We start from the raw sequence: 18,319 nt of genomic DNA on the forward strand, positions 1-18,319 counted from the left end.
TGTTTGGATTTAGCAAATCAGTGTTGAAATCCCCACAGATGAGCATGACTTTCTGTAAATTTTTCCTCCATCCAATCCTTAAATAAATCGATATTAGAAGCTGGTAATCGATATTGTAAGCTGCTATAGATGCAGCTTACAATAACATGTTTCTTTTTTCCCTGCATAGTTCTAGTGGAACACTATTCAAGTAAATCATCCACCACTGTAGACATTTTTTGCGCACCTTGTAATTAAATTTCTCTTCCTCATACAAAGCCACACCTCCCCCATTCTTGTTTTCTCTGTTAATACAAAACATTTCATATCCTTTCATTTCAAAGTCTGAGCCCTTTTCACTCTTTATCCAAGTTTCAGATATAGCAATTATATTGAAAGGCTGTTTGAACTGATTTAGACAACATTTAGTGTTGTGAAAGTTAGGATTATTGATAGTTTTCAGTCTAAACTGAACTATCAAACTGTTCATTAGTGTAATAATAGCAATTGCTGTTGGTGTGTTTATAGGATCAGTATCATTTTCCACATCCTGTGAGTGATGATCAGTGTACTGAAGACGTTCAGCTCTTGTTTATCATCATCAACAATCCTCTGTAGTAGTTGATTAGCTCTGGTAGGTGTGTGACTTGTGAAAGATACCTGGTTGGAGATGAAATATTTCTTGGTGTACTGGACCGGGGATGGATGACTGGTTTGTCATTGTCATTTCTTGGTTAAATGCTGTCCAGTATTTTCACATGATTGTGTCTAACAGCTGTTAACAGAACTGTCGACACACAGAGCCACACGAACACCGAGGTGAAGCGGCAGCAGGCTGATGGTGTCACCGGTTTGCTACAGGTGAACTCCTTATTTCTTTTCCTGACAGATATTTGATAACTCATCTGACACCAGGGGTGGATGAAGTACACAAAGCCTGTACTTGAGTAACAGTAGCAGAAGTAGCAGAAGTAGCGAGGCTGCGGCGCGATCGAGGCTGTGCAACAGACTTTGAGCTGGGTTTTCTCTTTCTTGGTAGGCGTGTCGGAGGCGTTGCCCAATGAGCGCCGGCGCAGTAAGAGGCAGAGTGCCCGTCCTGATGAGAAATCTCAGGTGAGTCTCTTAATGAGCTGAATTAACTGGAAACACGATTAACGAGCTCGTTGGCAGGAAATTTAATTACACTTTCAGACCAATCAGATGTCACACTGCTGTCGTCAGCAACCAGAGCCAGCGGGGGGTGGGGCCTCCTGTGATTGGTCCACACACGGACAACGAGGTGTTCACTTCCTGCTGAACAACGTGACGTCGTCACAGTTATGAGCGGAGTGTGTGTGTCGCTGTAAATCACTAAATCAGATTATTCACGCCGGCTTATCAAAAGCAGATGGGCTCAGTCTGCCTCTGCTACAGCGAACAGCGTCCTGACAGTAAACTCTTATTACCTTTTCATAACTGTTGCTTTTAAAGGTCTTTGTTTTTAATCCTGCAGCAACGGATGATAAAGATCATCATTAGAATAACTATTAATGTTTTTAAATGGAGGATTATTCTTGTAAAAACGAGTTTCTTGTTTGTTTGTTCTGGCAGATCTGCAGCAGAATTACAGTTTCATTTATTAGAGAAAACTAAGTGAACCCTTTGGAATATGAAATATGATCTGATCTTCATCTGAGTCACAACAACAAACACAGTCTGCTTAAACTAATAACACACAAACAATAAAATACACCTTCTGACCTCATGAGAGATTCACGGCCGGCATGCCAAATACACTGCTGAAGTGAAACAGTTCAGCTCTGGTCTGCGGCTACAGGAAACGTTTGGTTGAGGTTGTTGGAGGAGGATCAACCAGTTATTAAATCCAAGGGTTCACACACCTTTTCCTCCCCGCACTGTGAATATATGAAAACTGTTTGTGTGGTTTTAGTTTAAGCAGTTTGTCTGTTGTTGGGACTTACGGCCCTTTCACACCTCCCTGGAACACCATCTGAACAAATAGACAAGATTTGGTCAAAACGAGGCAACCTCGGTCCGGATCAAACTGAACCATGGTTTAGTTTGTTTCCAGTGTGAAAACATTTTTGGGATGGTTCCGACTATCAGAGCATTTACAGGAAGTTCGGCGGTTCCCGTGTAAACTGGAATCAAACAAAAGCACTGAAATAAGGACACAACTATAAATCTCCCATGACAGCTCACCTCTTTGGTCTTGTGTACAGCTAGTAATGCCATAATAATAACATTATAGTGGCAACGATCTGCGTCTGTTCATCCCTCATTCATTCAGTCATTACGAAGCTCCCTGCAGTGCAGTTTACAAACCAATCAATGTAAAGTAGAGGGAGACGCAGCCCACAGAGATGATGGCGACAGGTGCTCAGTGCGCTCGCAGAACTGCAGAGTGAAACCAAACCAAAACTAACTGAATGTATCAAAATGTATTAAAACACGAACTTTAGGCCGGACCTTGGTGGACGTTCAGGTGTGAAAGGGCTTTCAGATCAAGATCTTGCAGACTTCACATATTATTTCCTGCATCTTCTGTCAGTAGAAAGGTATTCTGATGAGCGCTCCTCACTCGTCACCGGCGGAGTCTGGTTCCTGTAGACTGAGCTGATTCACGTCCGGGATCATCAACACTCTGAGCTGTGTTAAGTTGTTGTGATTACACCGCCAGCGGAAAGTTTGCCCTTTGACCTTCCAACAGAGCGGACGTGGAGAGATGTTTTCCTGCTTGTGGTGAACCGTTTCTTCAACATGACTCACCTCCTCCTCCTCCTCCTCCTCCTCCTGCTGCAGAGCTTTCTGCTGTTCAGTGAAGGATTGCAGTGTGGGAAGCGTTGTCATTGGCAACCGGCCCTGTTCCTTTCGGAGCTGGAGGTGTGGAGTTGCTGTTGAAATTGCATCCACAAAACATGCAGCAGATCAGCTGCCACCACACGCAGTACACACGCCATCGAAGCATTTTTCACAACTATAAAGTGTTACACAACTGCTCTGGCCTGAAACGGTAAACTGACTGTTTAAGTCTTTCTTTCGTTCTTCTAAATGATTAAATGGCTCTTCTTTTTCATTTTGTATTTGAGTGAAGGAACTTTTATCTTCATTGACAATCAAACAGTTGATTGTTTCTTCATTATATTGATTTATTCACTTGATTAATTTTCTCAGAAATATAAACTAACTCAGCAAGATGCTCTGAAATATCAATGTCAGTCCGACCAGTAACAGACAGGTGATAGACAGACAGACAGGTAGACGGTCGTCCTCCTCCAGCCGACTGCAGATCAGTTATATAAGGTGTGTTGTGTCAGTGTGTGTAGGAGCAGCTCTGTGCTGATGTTCCAAAAACAGAACAGAACCATGGGAGGCCGGTTAGGTTGAAAACAGTGAGATACAAGCACATACACACCCCCTTCACACACAGCGGCATGTAGGCAGTTAAATCTAGACTTCCGGACACACTGAGAACCAACAGTTTTTCACTGGAACATGGAGACACAATGATACGCGCACCGCATCAGCCGCGACTCGCACCGCATCAGCCGCGACTCGCACCGCATCAGCCGCGACTCGCACCGCATCAGCCGCGACGCGCACCGCATCAGCCGCGACTCGCACCGCATCAGCCGCGACTCGCACCGCATCAGCCGCAACTCGCACCGCATCATCTAGTACTGCTAATTCCTGCTGGAGATGTTACTACAACTAATCTGCCAATTCTTCTGCTGGAATTACTGTAATGCTAATGCCACTGTTTGTACTGGTACTAGTTTTGGTAATATACTCAAACCACTTCTCCCACTGCTGCTGATCGTCATTTCTTCCAGCACAGATGTTGCTGTTTAGCAGGAAACTACAAATTGTCAGAAGTCTGACCATCCCAGGAACGCACCATCTCTCTCCAGCAGGTATTACACCTGTCAACCTAACTTCAGGGGTACAGGGAAATAATAAGTCAGTGTAACTCAGTACAAGCCATTAAAACTAACTAGACTCATCAGAATTTAGTGGAGCACTCTGTCCCAGCCTCTGTCAGGCCAGCCTCACATGTATCAGGTTGGGTCAGGTGTGTGGGCGTGTCCTCACCTCGTGAGACAGGTAGAAGGCGGCGATGCCAAGCGGCCAGAAGCAGCAGAGCATGGAGAAGACACTGAGGCCCAGGTGATCTCTGGGAGGCATCAACAGGAAGGTATCCTCGCTCTCTGATTCGCTGGAGTAATCACTCTGAAACACACACAGGTAGCTCAGAAACACAGAGCGCTGGCTCACCTTTGATTGATGTTGAATTCTAAACTTTTTAGGAGAATATCATATATCAATATCATCACACATTGTTGAATACGTGTTCTGTTTTTCTGAATCTATTTTAATTATCAAAAGCTGCAAAGAAATAATTACATTTTCAGCCCTGAATAGTGTCTGCAGGCATCAACGGCTTTCACCAATCAGAGGGGGATTGTGTCACCTGTATGTAGTCTGAGAGGCAGATTTAACTCCATAAAGATTAGAATATGAAGTTGGGAATTTGCGTTGCATTTTAAAGCTCTGGCTGATAAACGCCCTGGACACAGCCGACCAAGAAACATGTCCAAAAAGAGAACATGTCGGACAACTTGTCTCTAGTGCGCCATCACCAAACACTATCTCGCCTTCATCAGGGTGTCAGACTGTTTCTAGCCAGTGATGAGGTGAATATAGATCACCATAGAAACCAAGTATACAAATAAAAATATTTTAAAATTAAATTATTAATATTATTATATTATAAAATTAATTCTTATTATAAATGAAATATTTTGAATCCTGGTGTACTGGAGGAGGGTTGTGCCACATGTTTTCATTTGGATGGTCTAGTATTAAAGGTGGTCAGTGGTTGAAGTTACCACAGTGGTAATATATAAATAGTCTTAGTCTCCAGTGTACTCTGCAGTACTCCACAGATCAGCTGCTGTCTTACATCCAGAGAGTCAGCTCCATCACTGTCTGACTCCTCAGTCATAAACACACATGATGAGCAGAGAGATCAGATCTGCTGGCTTCTAGTTCAGGAAACCGACAACAGAGTCGTGTCCCTGTGACAAAGCTCTTATTCTGAAAATATTCTGCGGGACGATAGTAATTTCACCTGTGCTGAACTACTTCTCTCACTAGTATCTTAGTAAGAGCAGGTTTGCACACTCCGTCAGTAATCCCCCTCTCTGGTATTACAGGGACAGAGTAGATTAAAGCTGGACAGCTTTGCAGAGACAAAATCACAGCATTTCCAGCTAATCGTCTCTAAAGCGATTGGCTGTTAGGCGGCCAAATGTGTCGTTCGGAGAGCTGCAGCTCGCTAATCTCATTCTGCTGCAAACTCACTGGACGGGAGGAGGGATGTCAGAGCGCTCAATTAGATAGATTATGAAATCTGCTTCCTCTAAAGAGGCTCAAAACCCAACACGCCGTTAGGACAGTGACGGGCTGAATATTTAGAAGTAAACGCAGTGAAAACTCCTCAAAGCAGCAGGGCTGACTGTTGAGAGATACGTGGTTCTCACAGAACAGCAACGCTACAAACATATGATGATCTTATAGACCATGATGCATTGCTGCAGATTAAACTGCCCAACAGGACTTAAAACATCTGCAGCAGTTTATTAAATGCAGCAGGAATATTAATCCAGAAACATCAGATGTAACAGAGAAACCCTGACAGGAACATTTTACTGCACCATGAGATAATATTTAGTAGCAGTACTAATACTTTTACTGAAGTAAAGGATCTGAGTACTTCTTCCAAGACTGAAGTCAGTACAGATTTACAGGATCAGCCCTCAGCAGATTCTGTCCTCCTCCTCTCTGTGTTCTCCACATTAGAATTCAACAGGTGTGTTATTCTGCTGCAGAGTGGAGGATGGGGGGGTTTTAAAGACAGGATGGACGGTGGAGGATGGGGGGGGTTTAAAGACAGGATGGACGGTGGAGGATGGAGGGTTTTAAAGACAGGATGGACGGTGGAGGATGGAGGGTTTTAAAGACAGGATGGACGGTGGAGGATGGGGGGTTTAAAGACAGGATGGACGGTGGAGGATGGAGGGTTTTAAAGACAGGATGGAAAGTGGAGGATGGGGGGGTTTAAAGACAGGATGGAAAGTGGAGGATGGGGGGTTGTGATCTGTGGAGAGCTCTGTAAAACATCTAGTGGCTGTGAGAGGAACTGCAGCGGCTGCTTTAATGTTCATCTTCTGTTAGCTGTTTTATCCACATCTATCCAACCCGTTCTCAGTCCCAAGTCGTCCCATATTGACACTTGGTCAACACCCCTTGGCGTCAGTTTGTGACGCACTGGGCAGCCAGTCATTTATTAGTGCTAAAGGTAGGTGTAGGCTTTTTAACAGAAGAGTCAGAGGCTGGTTGGGGTGGGCGGTGGGCCAGAAACTGGACTTTCACCCAGGACGCTGATGTTCGTTCCCCATGAAACAAAAAGTCATTGTGATTATAGTGATGTTACGTAGTTATTTTAACCCAAACCAGGATCTTTTCCTAAACCTAACCAACAATGACCACTAGTTTTATTGTAAAAGTCTAACTGGACGTTGCATATTTATTCTTGCTAACTTGATGGCGGAGGCGTACACGTACACATTTTACCGCAGCGTTTCTGATGACAACGAAACATAAAAACATAAAGTCCTCACCTCCAACTCCTGGAACTCGTCGTCGTCGATGTCGTACGACAGCGTGTGAATCTTTGCGTCCTCTCCAGAAAAGTCCAGAAACTTCCCGTCGGCGAACAGCAGGGCCTCCTTTGTGGAGGAGGAGGCTGCTGGGGAGGAGGCGTCAGGACCGAGCCCCTCGATGAAGGTGGTCTCACAGCAGTCGCCTCCCCCGGCCTCCCCCCACGCCCGCAGGACGTTCTCTGGGCAGAGGAGGAGGCCGGGGGTTGTCCTGAGGCGGGGGTCCAACACCGCCTGCTGATGGAGGAGAGCGCTGGGGTTCAGGAGCTGAGGAGGTCCCCCACCTCCTCCTCCACCGCTCCTCTCCTGCTGCGGGGGGGCGTTCACCACCACATGACCCTGATACTGAGGAGCTGAGTACACCAACAGCAGCGCCTCCCGAGGCTCCGCCCCCAGCATGTGTGTGTTGATGAGGCCATTTTGTCTACAGGCGTCTCCTCCTCCTCTGGGCGAGGCTCTCCCCCGTTTGGAGGAGGTTGAAGCCTCTTCTCCTCGGCTCTCCTCCTCCTCTCCTCTCTCCATCCTTCCTCAGAGCTCTGCTGGTCGCTCCTCCTTCTCAGAGGGGTCTCTCAGAGGGGTCAGGGCTCAGGGGCCCGGCATCGCAGGCTGAACTCTACAGAGAAACAGAAACAGAAAATACTGTTGGACCTTGGAAGGAGGTGAAGATGTGTCCTCCTCTGCTCCTGCAGTTTAAAGAGAGAAACTCGACTAACGAAAACGGATGCTGATGATCCTGACACAGCTGCATGTGGACCTGATGGTGGCGCTACAGGAACACTCAGAAGATCACCAAAGTTCGGTCTGAACCGCATTTCATCACAAGCCGTGTTTCAGTCTGGTCCCACTGCACAGCACTACAGCAGGTGATTTAACTCTGCAGCCTTCGTGCGACTTTCAAAGACAATTCTGGTGTTTGTGGAGAGGCCTCACCTGAAAAATGATAATCTAGGTGGTTTGAGCAGCAACTTGCTACGACCTCTAGTGGCAACAGTAGCAAAGAGGAGAGCAGGTCACATATTATAAATGGTGAAGTCCATGTGAGGAGGTGGATGGGTCAAACCCTGGACTTACACTCAGGAGAACGGCGTTTGAGTCCTGTGTGAAACCTTGTCAATGTTATTTTTAAGTTAAATAATGATACTGACTTCTGTCACGTGACTTCCATTATTTACTTGTTTTAACCCAAACTAAGACCTTTTCCTAAACTGAACCAAACTGTGACCATTTCACACCTTTAACCACACGTTTAATGTCACGTGTTAGCAAAGATAACGGTCATATGCGTCGTTTTGGGAGGCATGGATAAATTTCCAGTGTTGTTTTTTTAGGTTGGAGGACGTATTTGAGATCAGAGGCTTTTAAACTGCGACTCCATCATGTTTCTACAAATCAGCTGCAACCATAGACTGTATATAAGAAATGACGTCACCTGTTGGTTTGTGGACTGCCATTTTGAAGCCTCAAGTTTGGCTGATAGGTCGCCGCCATGTCGAGTTTTTGCAAACTGCCCGGAAGTGACGATATGGGGGAGCCAACGGCCGTGTGCGGAGCTAGCTAGCTTGCTTAGCTAGGTGCATTTTAACAGGGCTGATAACTCTGTCTAGTGAACTACAGTCTTAAAACTAAATGCACTCACCAGAGAAAGTGAACAGCCGACTCCTAATGGAGGTTAAGTTTACACAGTGCCGAGGGTTCGAGTCGGCTCTAGCCTGATTGAAAGGGTCTGCTGGATTTTCAATAGAATGCAGGTTTCAGGGACTTCCGCATTCGCTTCATATTGTGGACCGGAAGCTTCCCGCTTGGCTGCAACTTTTACTTGGTGCTGCGTTCAGGGACACCAAACTCAAAATTCTGGTGATTTCATGCATAAGAAGGGTTCAGCAGCAGATGTTAGATGTCAGAGTGTCCTTGAACGCACCATTTTGAAACCCTTACAGACACATGCATGACTGTGTGTGTGGAGATCAGCATCCTGCATCCAGTCAGCTGTGTGTTGGTGAGGCTGGAGGTCAGACTGAGCTCATTAACACGGGTCCAGGGTCAGTCCAGCTGCAACCAATTCAAGTCTCACAGATCAACACTGCAGAAATACAAATGTTAGTAGAGAAAGGGAGGACTGATGGAGGAAAAAGAAGAACAGGGTCACCTGGTTCCTGTCCAGAACGCACTGAGCATGTCAGCTTCAATAACAGAAGCAAGATGTCCTGATGTCATGACAACTGAACCTCTCCTGTTCCTGCTCCTGTAAACTCCTCCCCTCCACCTTCTTCTTCTCCCCTTCTTTCACTAAACGCTTCCACTTTCTCTATCTGCTGCTTTTCTGCTTTTGGATTAACTTCATGACTTTTACTGTGGAGGAGGAGATTTATTTTCAGCATCACTGAACACTGAGGCTTCAACATGTGACATCATCAACTGACCAATCAGGGAAACAATACTTCTACATGAGTAAAAGTATTTGTGATGAATATTGGAGGTGGTTGGCCCGTTTACTTTCTATACAAATAATAAAATAATCCATGCACATTAACAATAAAGCTGAGCTTCAAAGCCCCCCCAACACACGCATGCGCACATACAGGCGCAGATCCCTACAGCCCGTGTATATATGTAGGTAAATCTCATCAGGGCTCCTGGAAACCTGAATGCCTATAGTGTCACCAGCTGTGACGCCATCCCGGCGATGCTAAACAGGTCGTGTGATAACGAGAGGACAAAACACGCGCGCGCGCACACTCACCTCCCAAGGTGAGACGTGACACCGCGCATCCATCGATGCAGCCAATCAATCAGTAGATCCAGGCTTCACTCCGACCCTTCCCCCGTCCTCCGTGCGCTCTCAGCCGCGTTCAGCAGCCGAGAGAGTCCCGGTGTGATGGTCCGGTGCTCCAAGACGGGAAGAGAGGACAGACAGACAGACAGGTGTCCGTCTGCTCGGAGGACGATTCTCCTCCTGCAGAGAGGAGGAGAGAGCATCAGCAGCTATACGTGCACTGACTGAACACGGAGGAGGAGGCACGTGCGCTGCATACAGAGGAGGTGTGTGTGGCAGCAGAGATTTCCTCCCCATGGTCCTAACGCCCCTCAGTATGGCAAGCCATTAGTGCCAAAAAAACGTCACTCTTGTAGCATGTTTAGTTACTAAGCTTTACTTTGTTGTGATCGTAGCCACCCAAAGGCAGGAAGTAACCACAGACAAGCATGAAACACTCAACACAAAAGTCCCAGACTGATCAAGTGAATTGACTACAGTTACTAAAATTTGAGCTACTCTAGGTTATAGCTTCTAACATCTATTGATTGATGATTTTAGATCAAATTTGACGTAAATGATTAATTTGCATTTTATTTATCGTCACTTAAAGTATCTCCTAAAATAGAACATACAAACATAAAGAATGTAAGTAATCACCATACGTGGAACAACCATCTTTATCTTTATGAGCCCTTCAGTTGGTGTAGTATTGATAGCGAGCCTACCCTTGGTTCTACAAAGCTTTGTTTTAATGTCATTCTAAATCCAGCATGATCCAGGCCAAAGGCAACCTGACACCAACGTGTGTATCAGTCGATTCAGGGGAAACACAGCTCGTCATTTATTCCCTGGCTGGAAAGTTTATTTATTCATCCAAAGCTATCCTTCCGGACTCCTGCCATAATATATATGTTCCCCCAAAACACTACACTATACAAGTTGCTACAAAAACTTAGCTTTCAGCCAAAAACACCTGAAGGCTATTAAGATACTTGGTTTAAAAAAACGTTGCATTGCTTTCCTCCAAAATGGACATATTTGAGAAAGGTTAGCTGAACTCTTTGTGAAAGCATACCTTCTGATGACACCTAAGCTAAATAAGATGCATGTTTTGAAATCATCAATCTTTACATTGTGAATAATGTTGGCTGATAATGACAAATTGAAATCGGTTTAATCAGTAAAGGCTGAAATTTATTTTACTGTGTAAACATTCAAAATTTCATCCCAAAGTTCATCCCAAATTATACTAAATTTTATTATGACAATTATGAACAACCAGGATAAAGAATCTGTCAGACTGTTTGTGAGAGACGATTGTCCAGTAAAGGTATTAAAAAAGTAATGCAAAAATATAATTACGCTCATTTTAATGAACAACTGTAACCAATCTAGCTATGTGAAAAGTATCTAAGAACATGCACCCAATTACTCTTCTTTTTGAGGTACTACTCCACTACATTTATTTTGATGGCTTTAGTTACTAGTTACACTGCAGATTATAAATTAAAAACATATTCAAAAACTAGAGTATGGATGTATTTTCACAGATAAAGCCACACAGCAAAATATAAAGTAGTTAGAATTAGCTTTACTTTTCATCTTAAAATTTGAATGTAGGACTTTTGACATAAAGAATCTCTACATTGTGGTGTTGGAACATTTACCTTTACACTGTGGAAGACATACTTTGTAATCTATTAAAATTCTGTCCCTCTTTTCCCTTTTAAATTCTTCCATCCAACTATCCACTAGATACAACGTGGATGGCACCGCTCAGATGACTGGGAAGCCTATCTGTCCCCATCTCTTAAAAGAAGAGTATCACCACAGCAGCCCCACTGTGCACATCCAGCCAGCCAGTTAAAGAGCTGAAGTTCAAACAGCCCCAAGAACTGAAGGTTTTGCCCACGAACTTCCAGTCTGTGGTTACTTCCTGCCTTTGGGTGGCTACGATCACAGCAAAGTAGGTCAGTGCTGAATTAGTGTGGTCTGTTCTTCTTCTGTACTGATTGGGTGATATCAGTTCAAATTTAGTGGCTGTAAAATCCACAGGGCGGAGCTAAGTATCATTTTAGAAAACGTTGTTTTTTACGCTGGATGTGTAGTTAACAAAACGCCGTTTAAAACGGCGTTTTGTTAACTAAACATGCTACAAGAGTGACGTTTTTTGGCACTAATGGCTTGCCATACCTCAGAGCTCCTCCTCATGACGGGTTCATAAACAGCATATGAACATGTGATCTTGTGTTCAACACTTATGAATCTCAACTAATGATCAGCGGTGGCCCCGCCCTCCAGACTGCAGGGGGCCCCAACTGACCTGCAAGAACTGAATAATTCACTCACTTTAAAAATGAACCGCTTATTTCTGTCAGTGTGCAGAGACATGGACGCAGGAAGCAGAGGAGCTGAGGGCGCAGAAACCAGGAAGTAGAATAACAGCACTAAACTACAGCAGGAACACCAGAGCTGGTGAAAATACTACAGATCATAAAAAACTTAATACAACTAACTAGAGCAAATTCAAGGTGTCAGCTTTGTTTCTTTAAAGGTTCAATGTATAAGTTTCAGTGGCATCTTGTGGTGAGAGTTGGGCATTGCAGCCAACAGCTCAGCCACTGCTGCCCCCTCCTGTTGCAGGTGTGTGAGAGAAGCCACGGTGTCCGACACGCTCTGTCGGCTTTTGTGCTAAATATTACTTTTGGTATGACAAGACCTTTTAATTCCTTTGTTATTTATTCCTCACAACTTACTAATCTATTTAAAAGCAACAAGTAGTTAGTTATTTGTCACTAGTAACTATTCTATTGTATCTATTGTTCACTTTTCTTTTTACTTCTAATAAACGGGACGACTGCTTCTTCTTCTTTAAACATATTCATCACCGTAGTGATGAAACACGCTCTGTAGAGCAGTTTGTCCCTTTGTAGAAACACGGCGCTGCAGCATGGTGAGCTCCATGTAAGAGGCCCTGCGGTGTGTGTAGATAGAAATGTTTCATTCTAAATTAATAAAAACATAATTCATTCATTATGTAAGGTCTGTATACACCACTGAGAGCACAGTTATGGATCTTACATTGCATTTCTGTCAATAGATCCTCAGAAATGTTACACACTGAACCTTGAACACATGAAGATAATACATTTAGGTCCAAGGCTGTATGCTGTTATTAATGCATCAGAAGTGTTGGACCTCATGACCCCCCAAGTGCTGTGTGCAGCTTCACCGTCATTCCTACCCTTGAAAAAGACTATTCACTGCAAAATACCATGCAGTGTAAAAGATGAGTATACACACCACTACAGAATGTCACCCAGTGCGGTCTCACCACAGACAGGGAGGCAGTGTGCCGGCACGGACCAGCCTTGTTGAGTCGAGCTGTGGATATACAGAGAGAGGAGAGCAACCTGTATTTACACCACCATCCAAAATATGAACCCCAGTAGAGGATGGAACATCACTTCTAATCACAGCAGGGCACTAAACCGAGCAACAGACATCTTAACACTGGACTGGAAAACAAATTAAGAAACAAAACCTAAAATAGAAAACAGTGTCTGGCCTGGTCCACCTTTAAAAATAACAAACAAACAAACTGTGGACATTAGTTCATAAATTACCTTGCATGTAATTAACAGAAGAATAAAATATAAGCCTACTTTGCAGGGTTACACAAAGTCCTGTAGCACAGTAATGTAGCAGGAAAGAGGGAGAATTCCAGTGCTAAGGATGAACATTATTAATATCATCATCACGATACACAGATTTACCAGCATTTCTGGTTGCTCTTTCTCTTGTATATAAATTACATAAAATCTGTTTGCGATTGTAATATTTTTCTCTATGCGGACGATTCAGCCTTGGTGTTCTCCCACAAGGATAAGACAGTTATTGAGAACCATTTAAATGATGAGTTAAAGAACATTTGTGAATGGCTGATGGGGAATAAATTGTCCTTGCATTTAGGGAAAACTAAACCTATTTTATTTGGTTCTAAAATAAGGTTGAGTAGGACACCAGAGCTCAGAATTTCTGTGGGTGGGGAGAAGAGGAAGGTGTGAAGCACATTTGAAATTTATAATAATAATAATGTTCATGGTGATTAAAAGCTGCTGGTTTAATGTGAATATCTTTACAATCATAATGCCCGACACCATTGACCATCTGTCAGCCATCGCCGATGGATGATGGCATTGTCTTTCAGCTCGACCCTACCTAGAACGCTACAAAGCAACACTAACGCTACAAGCTAAACATTAATGCTATGAAGCTAAAGCAATCACAATGCTTCGAGGCTAAAGCTGTGAAGCCAACGTAGCAGTGCTAACATAGCTAATGCTAATATATTTCTTACTGTAATAAATATTTCTTATTAAAGACTGTAGGAGGCATTTCTGTTTATTGTTGGCATGATATTTTATTTTGTTTGAATATATTTATATTAGCGCTTTGGACACTGGGTGGCAGTGATTAGATGCACATGGTTGTATATAGAGGTCATAGACAGGAAGTGGTGGGCACAGGTAGGGGGAGCAAAAACAGTTCTCACCCGACCACAGAGTCAGAATACACGCAAACAACTGGAAACAAGATAAGAAATCAACCGGTATGTTCATCTGTTTGTACTATTTACTGCTGCAATAAACCACAAACCTCAACTGCAATAATCTCTCTGGAGAAAGCAAAAGGTAAAGCAAGGAAAGATTGGCATTACAAAGATTTTAAGGCAGCACAACGCTGCCACCACCTTTGTTTACCCGGTCTGGTCCGGTAGAGAACAGAACCACAGACAGGAATGTAGTACAAAATATGATCTTTATTAGAAATACAAATTCATGTAAAAAGTGACACCGCACGCAGAGAGCCCTCACAAAGGTCAGCCCTTAATGGTCACCGGAGCTGTCCTACCACCCTGTAACACAGCACTGCCAGGGAACTTTGCACACACTGTAAGAGAACCACAACAAAACGCACAGCGTCCTGCACACTGCAAACCACTGAGACACCATATACAAATGCACCACATTTAATAAGGACCACTCCAAACCACAAGCTGGTCAGAACCAGTTCTACCAATAGGGGGAGGCAAGGGCCCCCTTTGTCACCAGCGAGGGGTTGCCTGTTGTGACAAGCGACCCCTCTAATTTACCAAAATCTATTTAAGATAACTCATTAAGACTAAGACACAAAACTATTGACAAGACAACACATAACATCATAAATATGTGAGCTTGAAACTTATCTGCCCTGGGTCTGACGACAAGACCCCCCCATGGCAAGAGGACATGGAATCTCCTGTACATCAGGAAGCGCCCACAGATGCACTCCATACAGGTTCAGACCCCGGCTGCGGATACCCCGCTTGGATTGGTGTGTCGGCGTGGAAGGGTGTGTGGCCTCGTGCAGATACTGTCCATAAAGCACAGGTACAGGGACTTACTAGATCCCCATCCCTCTCTACCTAAAGGAGGCACGTGCTTCCCCCCCTAACACAGGAACAGACCCCCTGCCTGCTATCTTCACTGCCGGCAACACTAACAGTCGCGAACAGCAGCCTCCCGCTACCTGCCAAAACCCACAGCCGCGGACGCAAACAGTTCAGTCTCTCTCTCAGGCCCCGTCGGCCCGTTCAACACACCCCTTCATCCCCATCCGATCCTCCCCACCCCCTAACACAGGTGAGAGTAACCAGTCATCCCTGCAAGAATCCTTCCATTGTAGTGTCAACAAGGCGATGGAGACTCTCGCCACATTTATTCATTACATTACTTACAATACGCAAGTTACGCAACCTACGTAACTTTAAAAGCTAAATCATATTATTTCACGCGGCACCAAACGGCTGTCTCCTGCGTGACAGTAGAGCTCGAGTAATATTCTGGTTAGTAGCGCCTATTAAAACAACAGTTCTCATAGCATTTTTCATATAAAGCATGTTAGACCGTTACATTTATTTTACCTGATCCAAAGCGACTTACAATTGCTATACATGTCAGAGGTCACACGCCTCTGTAACGAGGGGTTAAGTGTCTCGCTCAGGGACACATTGGTGGATGGGTCACAGTCGGGGATTGAACCCGGGTCTCTCATCACCACAACGTACTCTGTAATATGTAAGTTCAGCATGCATCACGTAAGTCAGCGCAGTCAATTGGCTGTCGTTGAGCGCTTCCTGCTGGCCTTTCCATATAGCTTAATCACAGTAATACCACCAGCAAAACAGTGGCCATGAGTGCCCTGGATATGTGTCATATCACTTTACTATAGCAACTCAACTAGCATGTATAACTCAAATAGCCTCACTCAGCTCATTTAGAGTAGCTGGCTTATACGCGTTCATTCAGAAATACTTTATTGACCCCGAGGGGAAAATCTCTGTCACAGTTGAAGGCAAAGGAATCTAAATAAAAATTGAAAGTTGGTATATTAAGAAGTATATAAATATCACAGTAAGAATATGAATACAGAGAAAATATAAAGGAGTGTGGATATGTACAATATTTACATAATAAAGAATTGTTATGGTAGAGAATATTGCACAATAATGTCCAGTTTAATAAGTAGCTAAGTGTCCGTGTGTCAGACACTTAGAGGGAGGAGTTATAAAGTTTGATGGCTACAGGCAGGAAGGACTTCCTGTGGCGCTCTGTGGTGCATTTTGGGGGAATGAGTCTTGCACTGAAAGTGTCCTGTGTTTGAGCAGCAAGTCACGGAGCGGGTGGGAGACATGTAGTTTGGACAGCATCCTCCTCTCTGACACCACAGACAGAGTCCAGCTCCACCCCCACGTCACTGGCCTTGGATCAGGTTGTTGAGCCTGTTAGCGTCCGCTACCCTCAACCTGCTGCCCCAGCATGCAACAGCAAACAGGACAGCACCGGCCCCCACGGACTCATAAAACATCCTCAGCATCGTCCTGCAGATGTTGAAGGACCTCAGCCTCCTCAGAAAGTAGAGACAGCTTTGGCCCTTCCTGTAGAGGGCCTCAGTGTTCTTGGTCCAGTCCAGTTTATTGTCCATGTGCACTCCCAGGTATTTGTAGTCCTCCGCAATGTCCACAGGGACCCCCTGGATGGAAACAGGGGGTCCCTGTGTAGATGGTGAAGAGGAAGGGAGCGAGGACAGTCCCCTGCGGGGCCCCGGTGTTGCTGACCACGATGTCTGACACACAGTATTTCAGGCGCACATACTGTGGTCTGCCAGTCAGGTGGTCAACAATCCAGGACATCCACCCGCATCGCTGTCAGCTTCTGACCCAGCAGGGCCGGCCGGATGATGTTGAACTGGAGAAGTCAAAAAACATGACCCTCACGGTGCTCGCCGGCTTGTCCAGGTGGGCGTAGGTGCGTTTGAGCAGGAAGATGATGGCGTCCTCAAGTCCCAGTCGGGGCTGGTAGGTGAACTGGAGTGGGTCCTGGAGAGGTCTGACCATGGGCCGCAGCTGATCCAGAACCAGTTTCTCCATGGTCTTCATGATGTGGGAGGTCAGTGCCACAGCTCTGTAGTCCTTGGAGACACTGGGACGTGGCGTCTTTGGCACAGTAACGAGGCAAGATGTCTTCCACAGCACAGGGACCCTTTGGAGACTCAGGAAGACATTTGTCGTGGGTGTTTGGGGGTCCCCACTGCTTTCTATGTATGCTTTTCCACGTAGGCGCGTGGATGGGCAGGGAGATCCCACAGCAGAGCCGTCTTTGATGAACCTTGTCCTGACTGAACTGCAATTGATGTGCTTTACCTGACAAAGAGTATCAGTATATATTACTGGTATTAATTAATTATTAAGGATTTGATTTGATGTGACAACCTTGCTTGTATGTTAAATAAATGGTTTGATCTAGTCAAATATGACAAATTAAAAAGTTAACCTTAGTTAATTGATCGATTGGTTTGGACAGGTGTGTTGTTAATTTTATATATTGGCTGTTTTTGTATTTTACTCTGTTTAGTCTGCTCAACTACATGATTTTAATATTATAATATTTAAAATATTTCATTTATCGATTAACTTTTATAACTTTAAGAGAAGTGTAAGTATTTGCAGAAAAAGGCAGGCTTGGTGTGATATGGATAACAGACCAACAACAAGCAGAACTCCGGTCGACGCTGTTTTGCTCTGTTCTTTTTTGCTGATTGTACTTTAATAAAAGACACTTTGAGTAAAGAATCTCAAAGATTATTTTTCCTCTCCTCCTCCTCCTGCTGCAAGGTAAGGTTCTTCCTCACTGCCACACACTGAGCCGAGGGCCACACTGGTCTTATTCTCTAGATCTGGAGTTTAGGAACTCGTTCCAGGTTGTGTTTGAATACTCGAGGCTACGTGGCGCCCGACAGCGTGGCTGGAGAAAAAACAGTAGTTGGTTCTCCTGTCTGTACACAGGCAGGGTGCTAAATGAACTGTTTTGTCCACCAGCCAGTAAACGCTCAAAGTCTACCACTCAGTAGATTACCATTGTTTTTAGCTGCTGATGAAGTAAATCTAGCAGACATTTGCATATTTTACCAGTAACTGGCTGGTAGATGGTGCCATGTTTGTTTTATTGAGTTAAACTACAAGAAGCTAAAGTGTCTCTGAGATATTAGAGGTGTCTTGAAACTGAGTAACAAAGCAGCAAAAGCAGGCTGCTGCCCTGTGCAGGGGGGACTGAGCCTTGTCCTGGAGTAAAGCTTAAGAAAAGAGGATGCTGCCTTCACTCTCCGGGGGTGAGCGCTTCACTATAAAGGTTCTTTGTTTTAAAGAGAGGGTGTTGTGTATAATTCAGTTTCCTAATGTTTAACTGTACTGCAAAGATGAGCATCATAAAGTTAGCATATAAAAAAGTATTTGATAGAATTGGACAGGAAATGTGTTTAACTG

The 18,319-nt window shown here is 44.5% G+C and overlaps 1 protein-coding gene across 6 annotated transcripts in view; it reads right to left on the reverse strand.

Moving 5' to 3' along the window:
* Positions 1–2,765: 2,765 nt before the first annotated feature.
* Positions 2,766–18,319, reverse strand: part of LOC123980744 (synapse differentiation-inducing gene protein 1) — a 51,938-nt gene continuing 36,384 nt past the window's right edge. For 2 of the 6 annotated variants that reach the window (XM_046065275.1, XM_046065274.1), the window contains 5 exons: positions 12,760–12,840; positions 9,442–9,654; positions 6,663–7,314; positions 4,072–4,209; positions 2,768–2,873 (listed from right to left, as the gene is read on the reverse strand). In XM_046065275.1, coding sequence (XP_045921231.1) covers positions 2,826–2,873; positions 4,072–4,209; positions 6,663–7,223 — 747 coding nt within the window. In that variant the 5' untranslated portion in view covers positions 7,224–7,314; positions 9,442–9,654; positions 12,760–12,840 and the 3' untranslated portion in view covers positions 2,768–2,825. Of the gene's footprint in view, positions 2,874–4,071; positions 4,210–6,662; positions 7,315–8,619; positions 8,737–8,847; positions 8,987–9,441; positions 9,655–11,805; positions 11,868–12,759; positions 12,841–18,319 lie in introns of those variants that run through there. The other 4 variants (XM_046065277.1, XM_046065278.1, XM_046065280.1 and 1 more) reach the window with 4 other exon arrangements.

The sequence above is a fragment of the Micropterus dolomieu genome, linkage group LG12 (assembly GCF_021292245.1).
Source record: "Micropterus dolomieu isolate WLL.071019.BEF.003 ecotype Adirondacks linkage group LG12, ASM2129224v1, whole genome shotgun sequence".
In the NCBI taxonomy this organism is placed as follows: Eukaryota; Metazoa; Chordata; class Actinopteri; order Centrarchiformes; family Centrarchidae; genus Micropterus; species Micropterus dolomieu.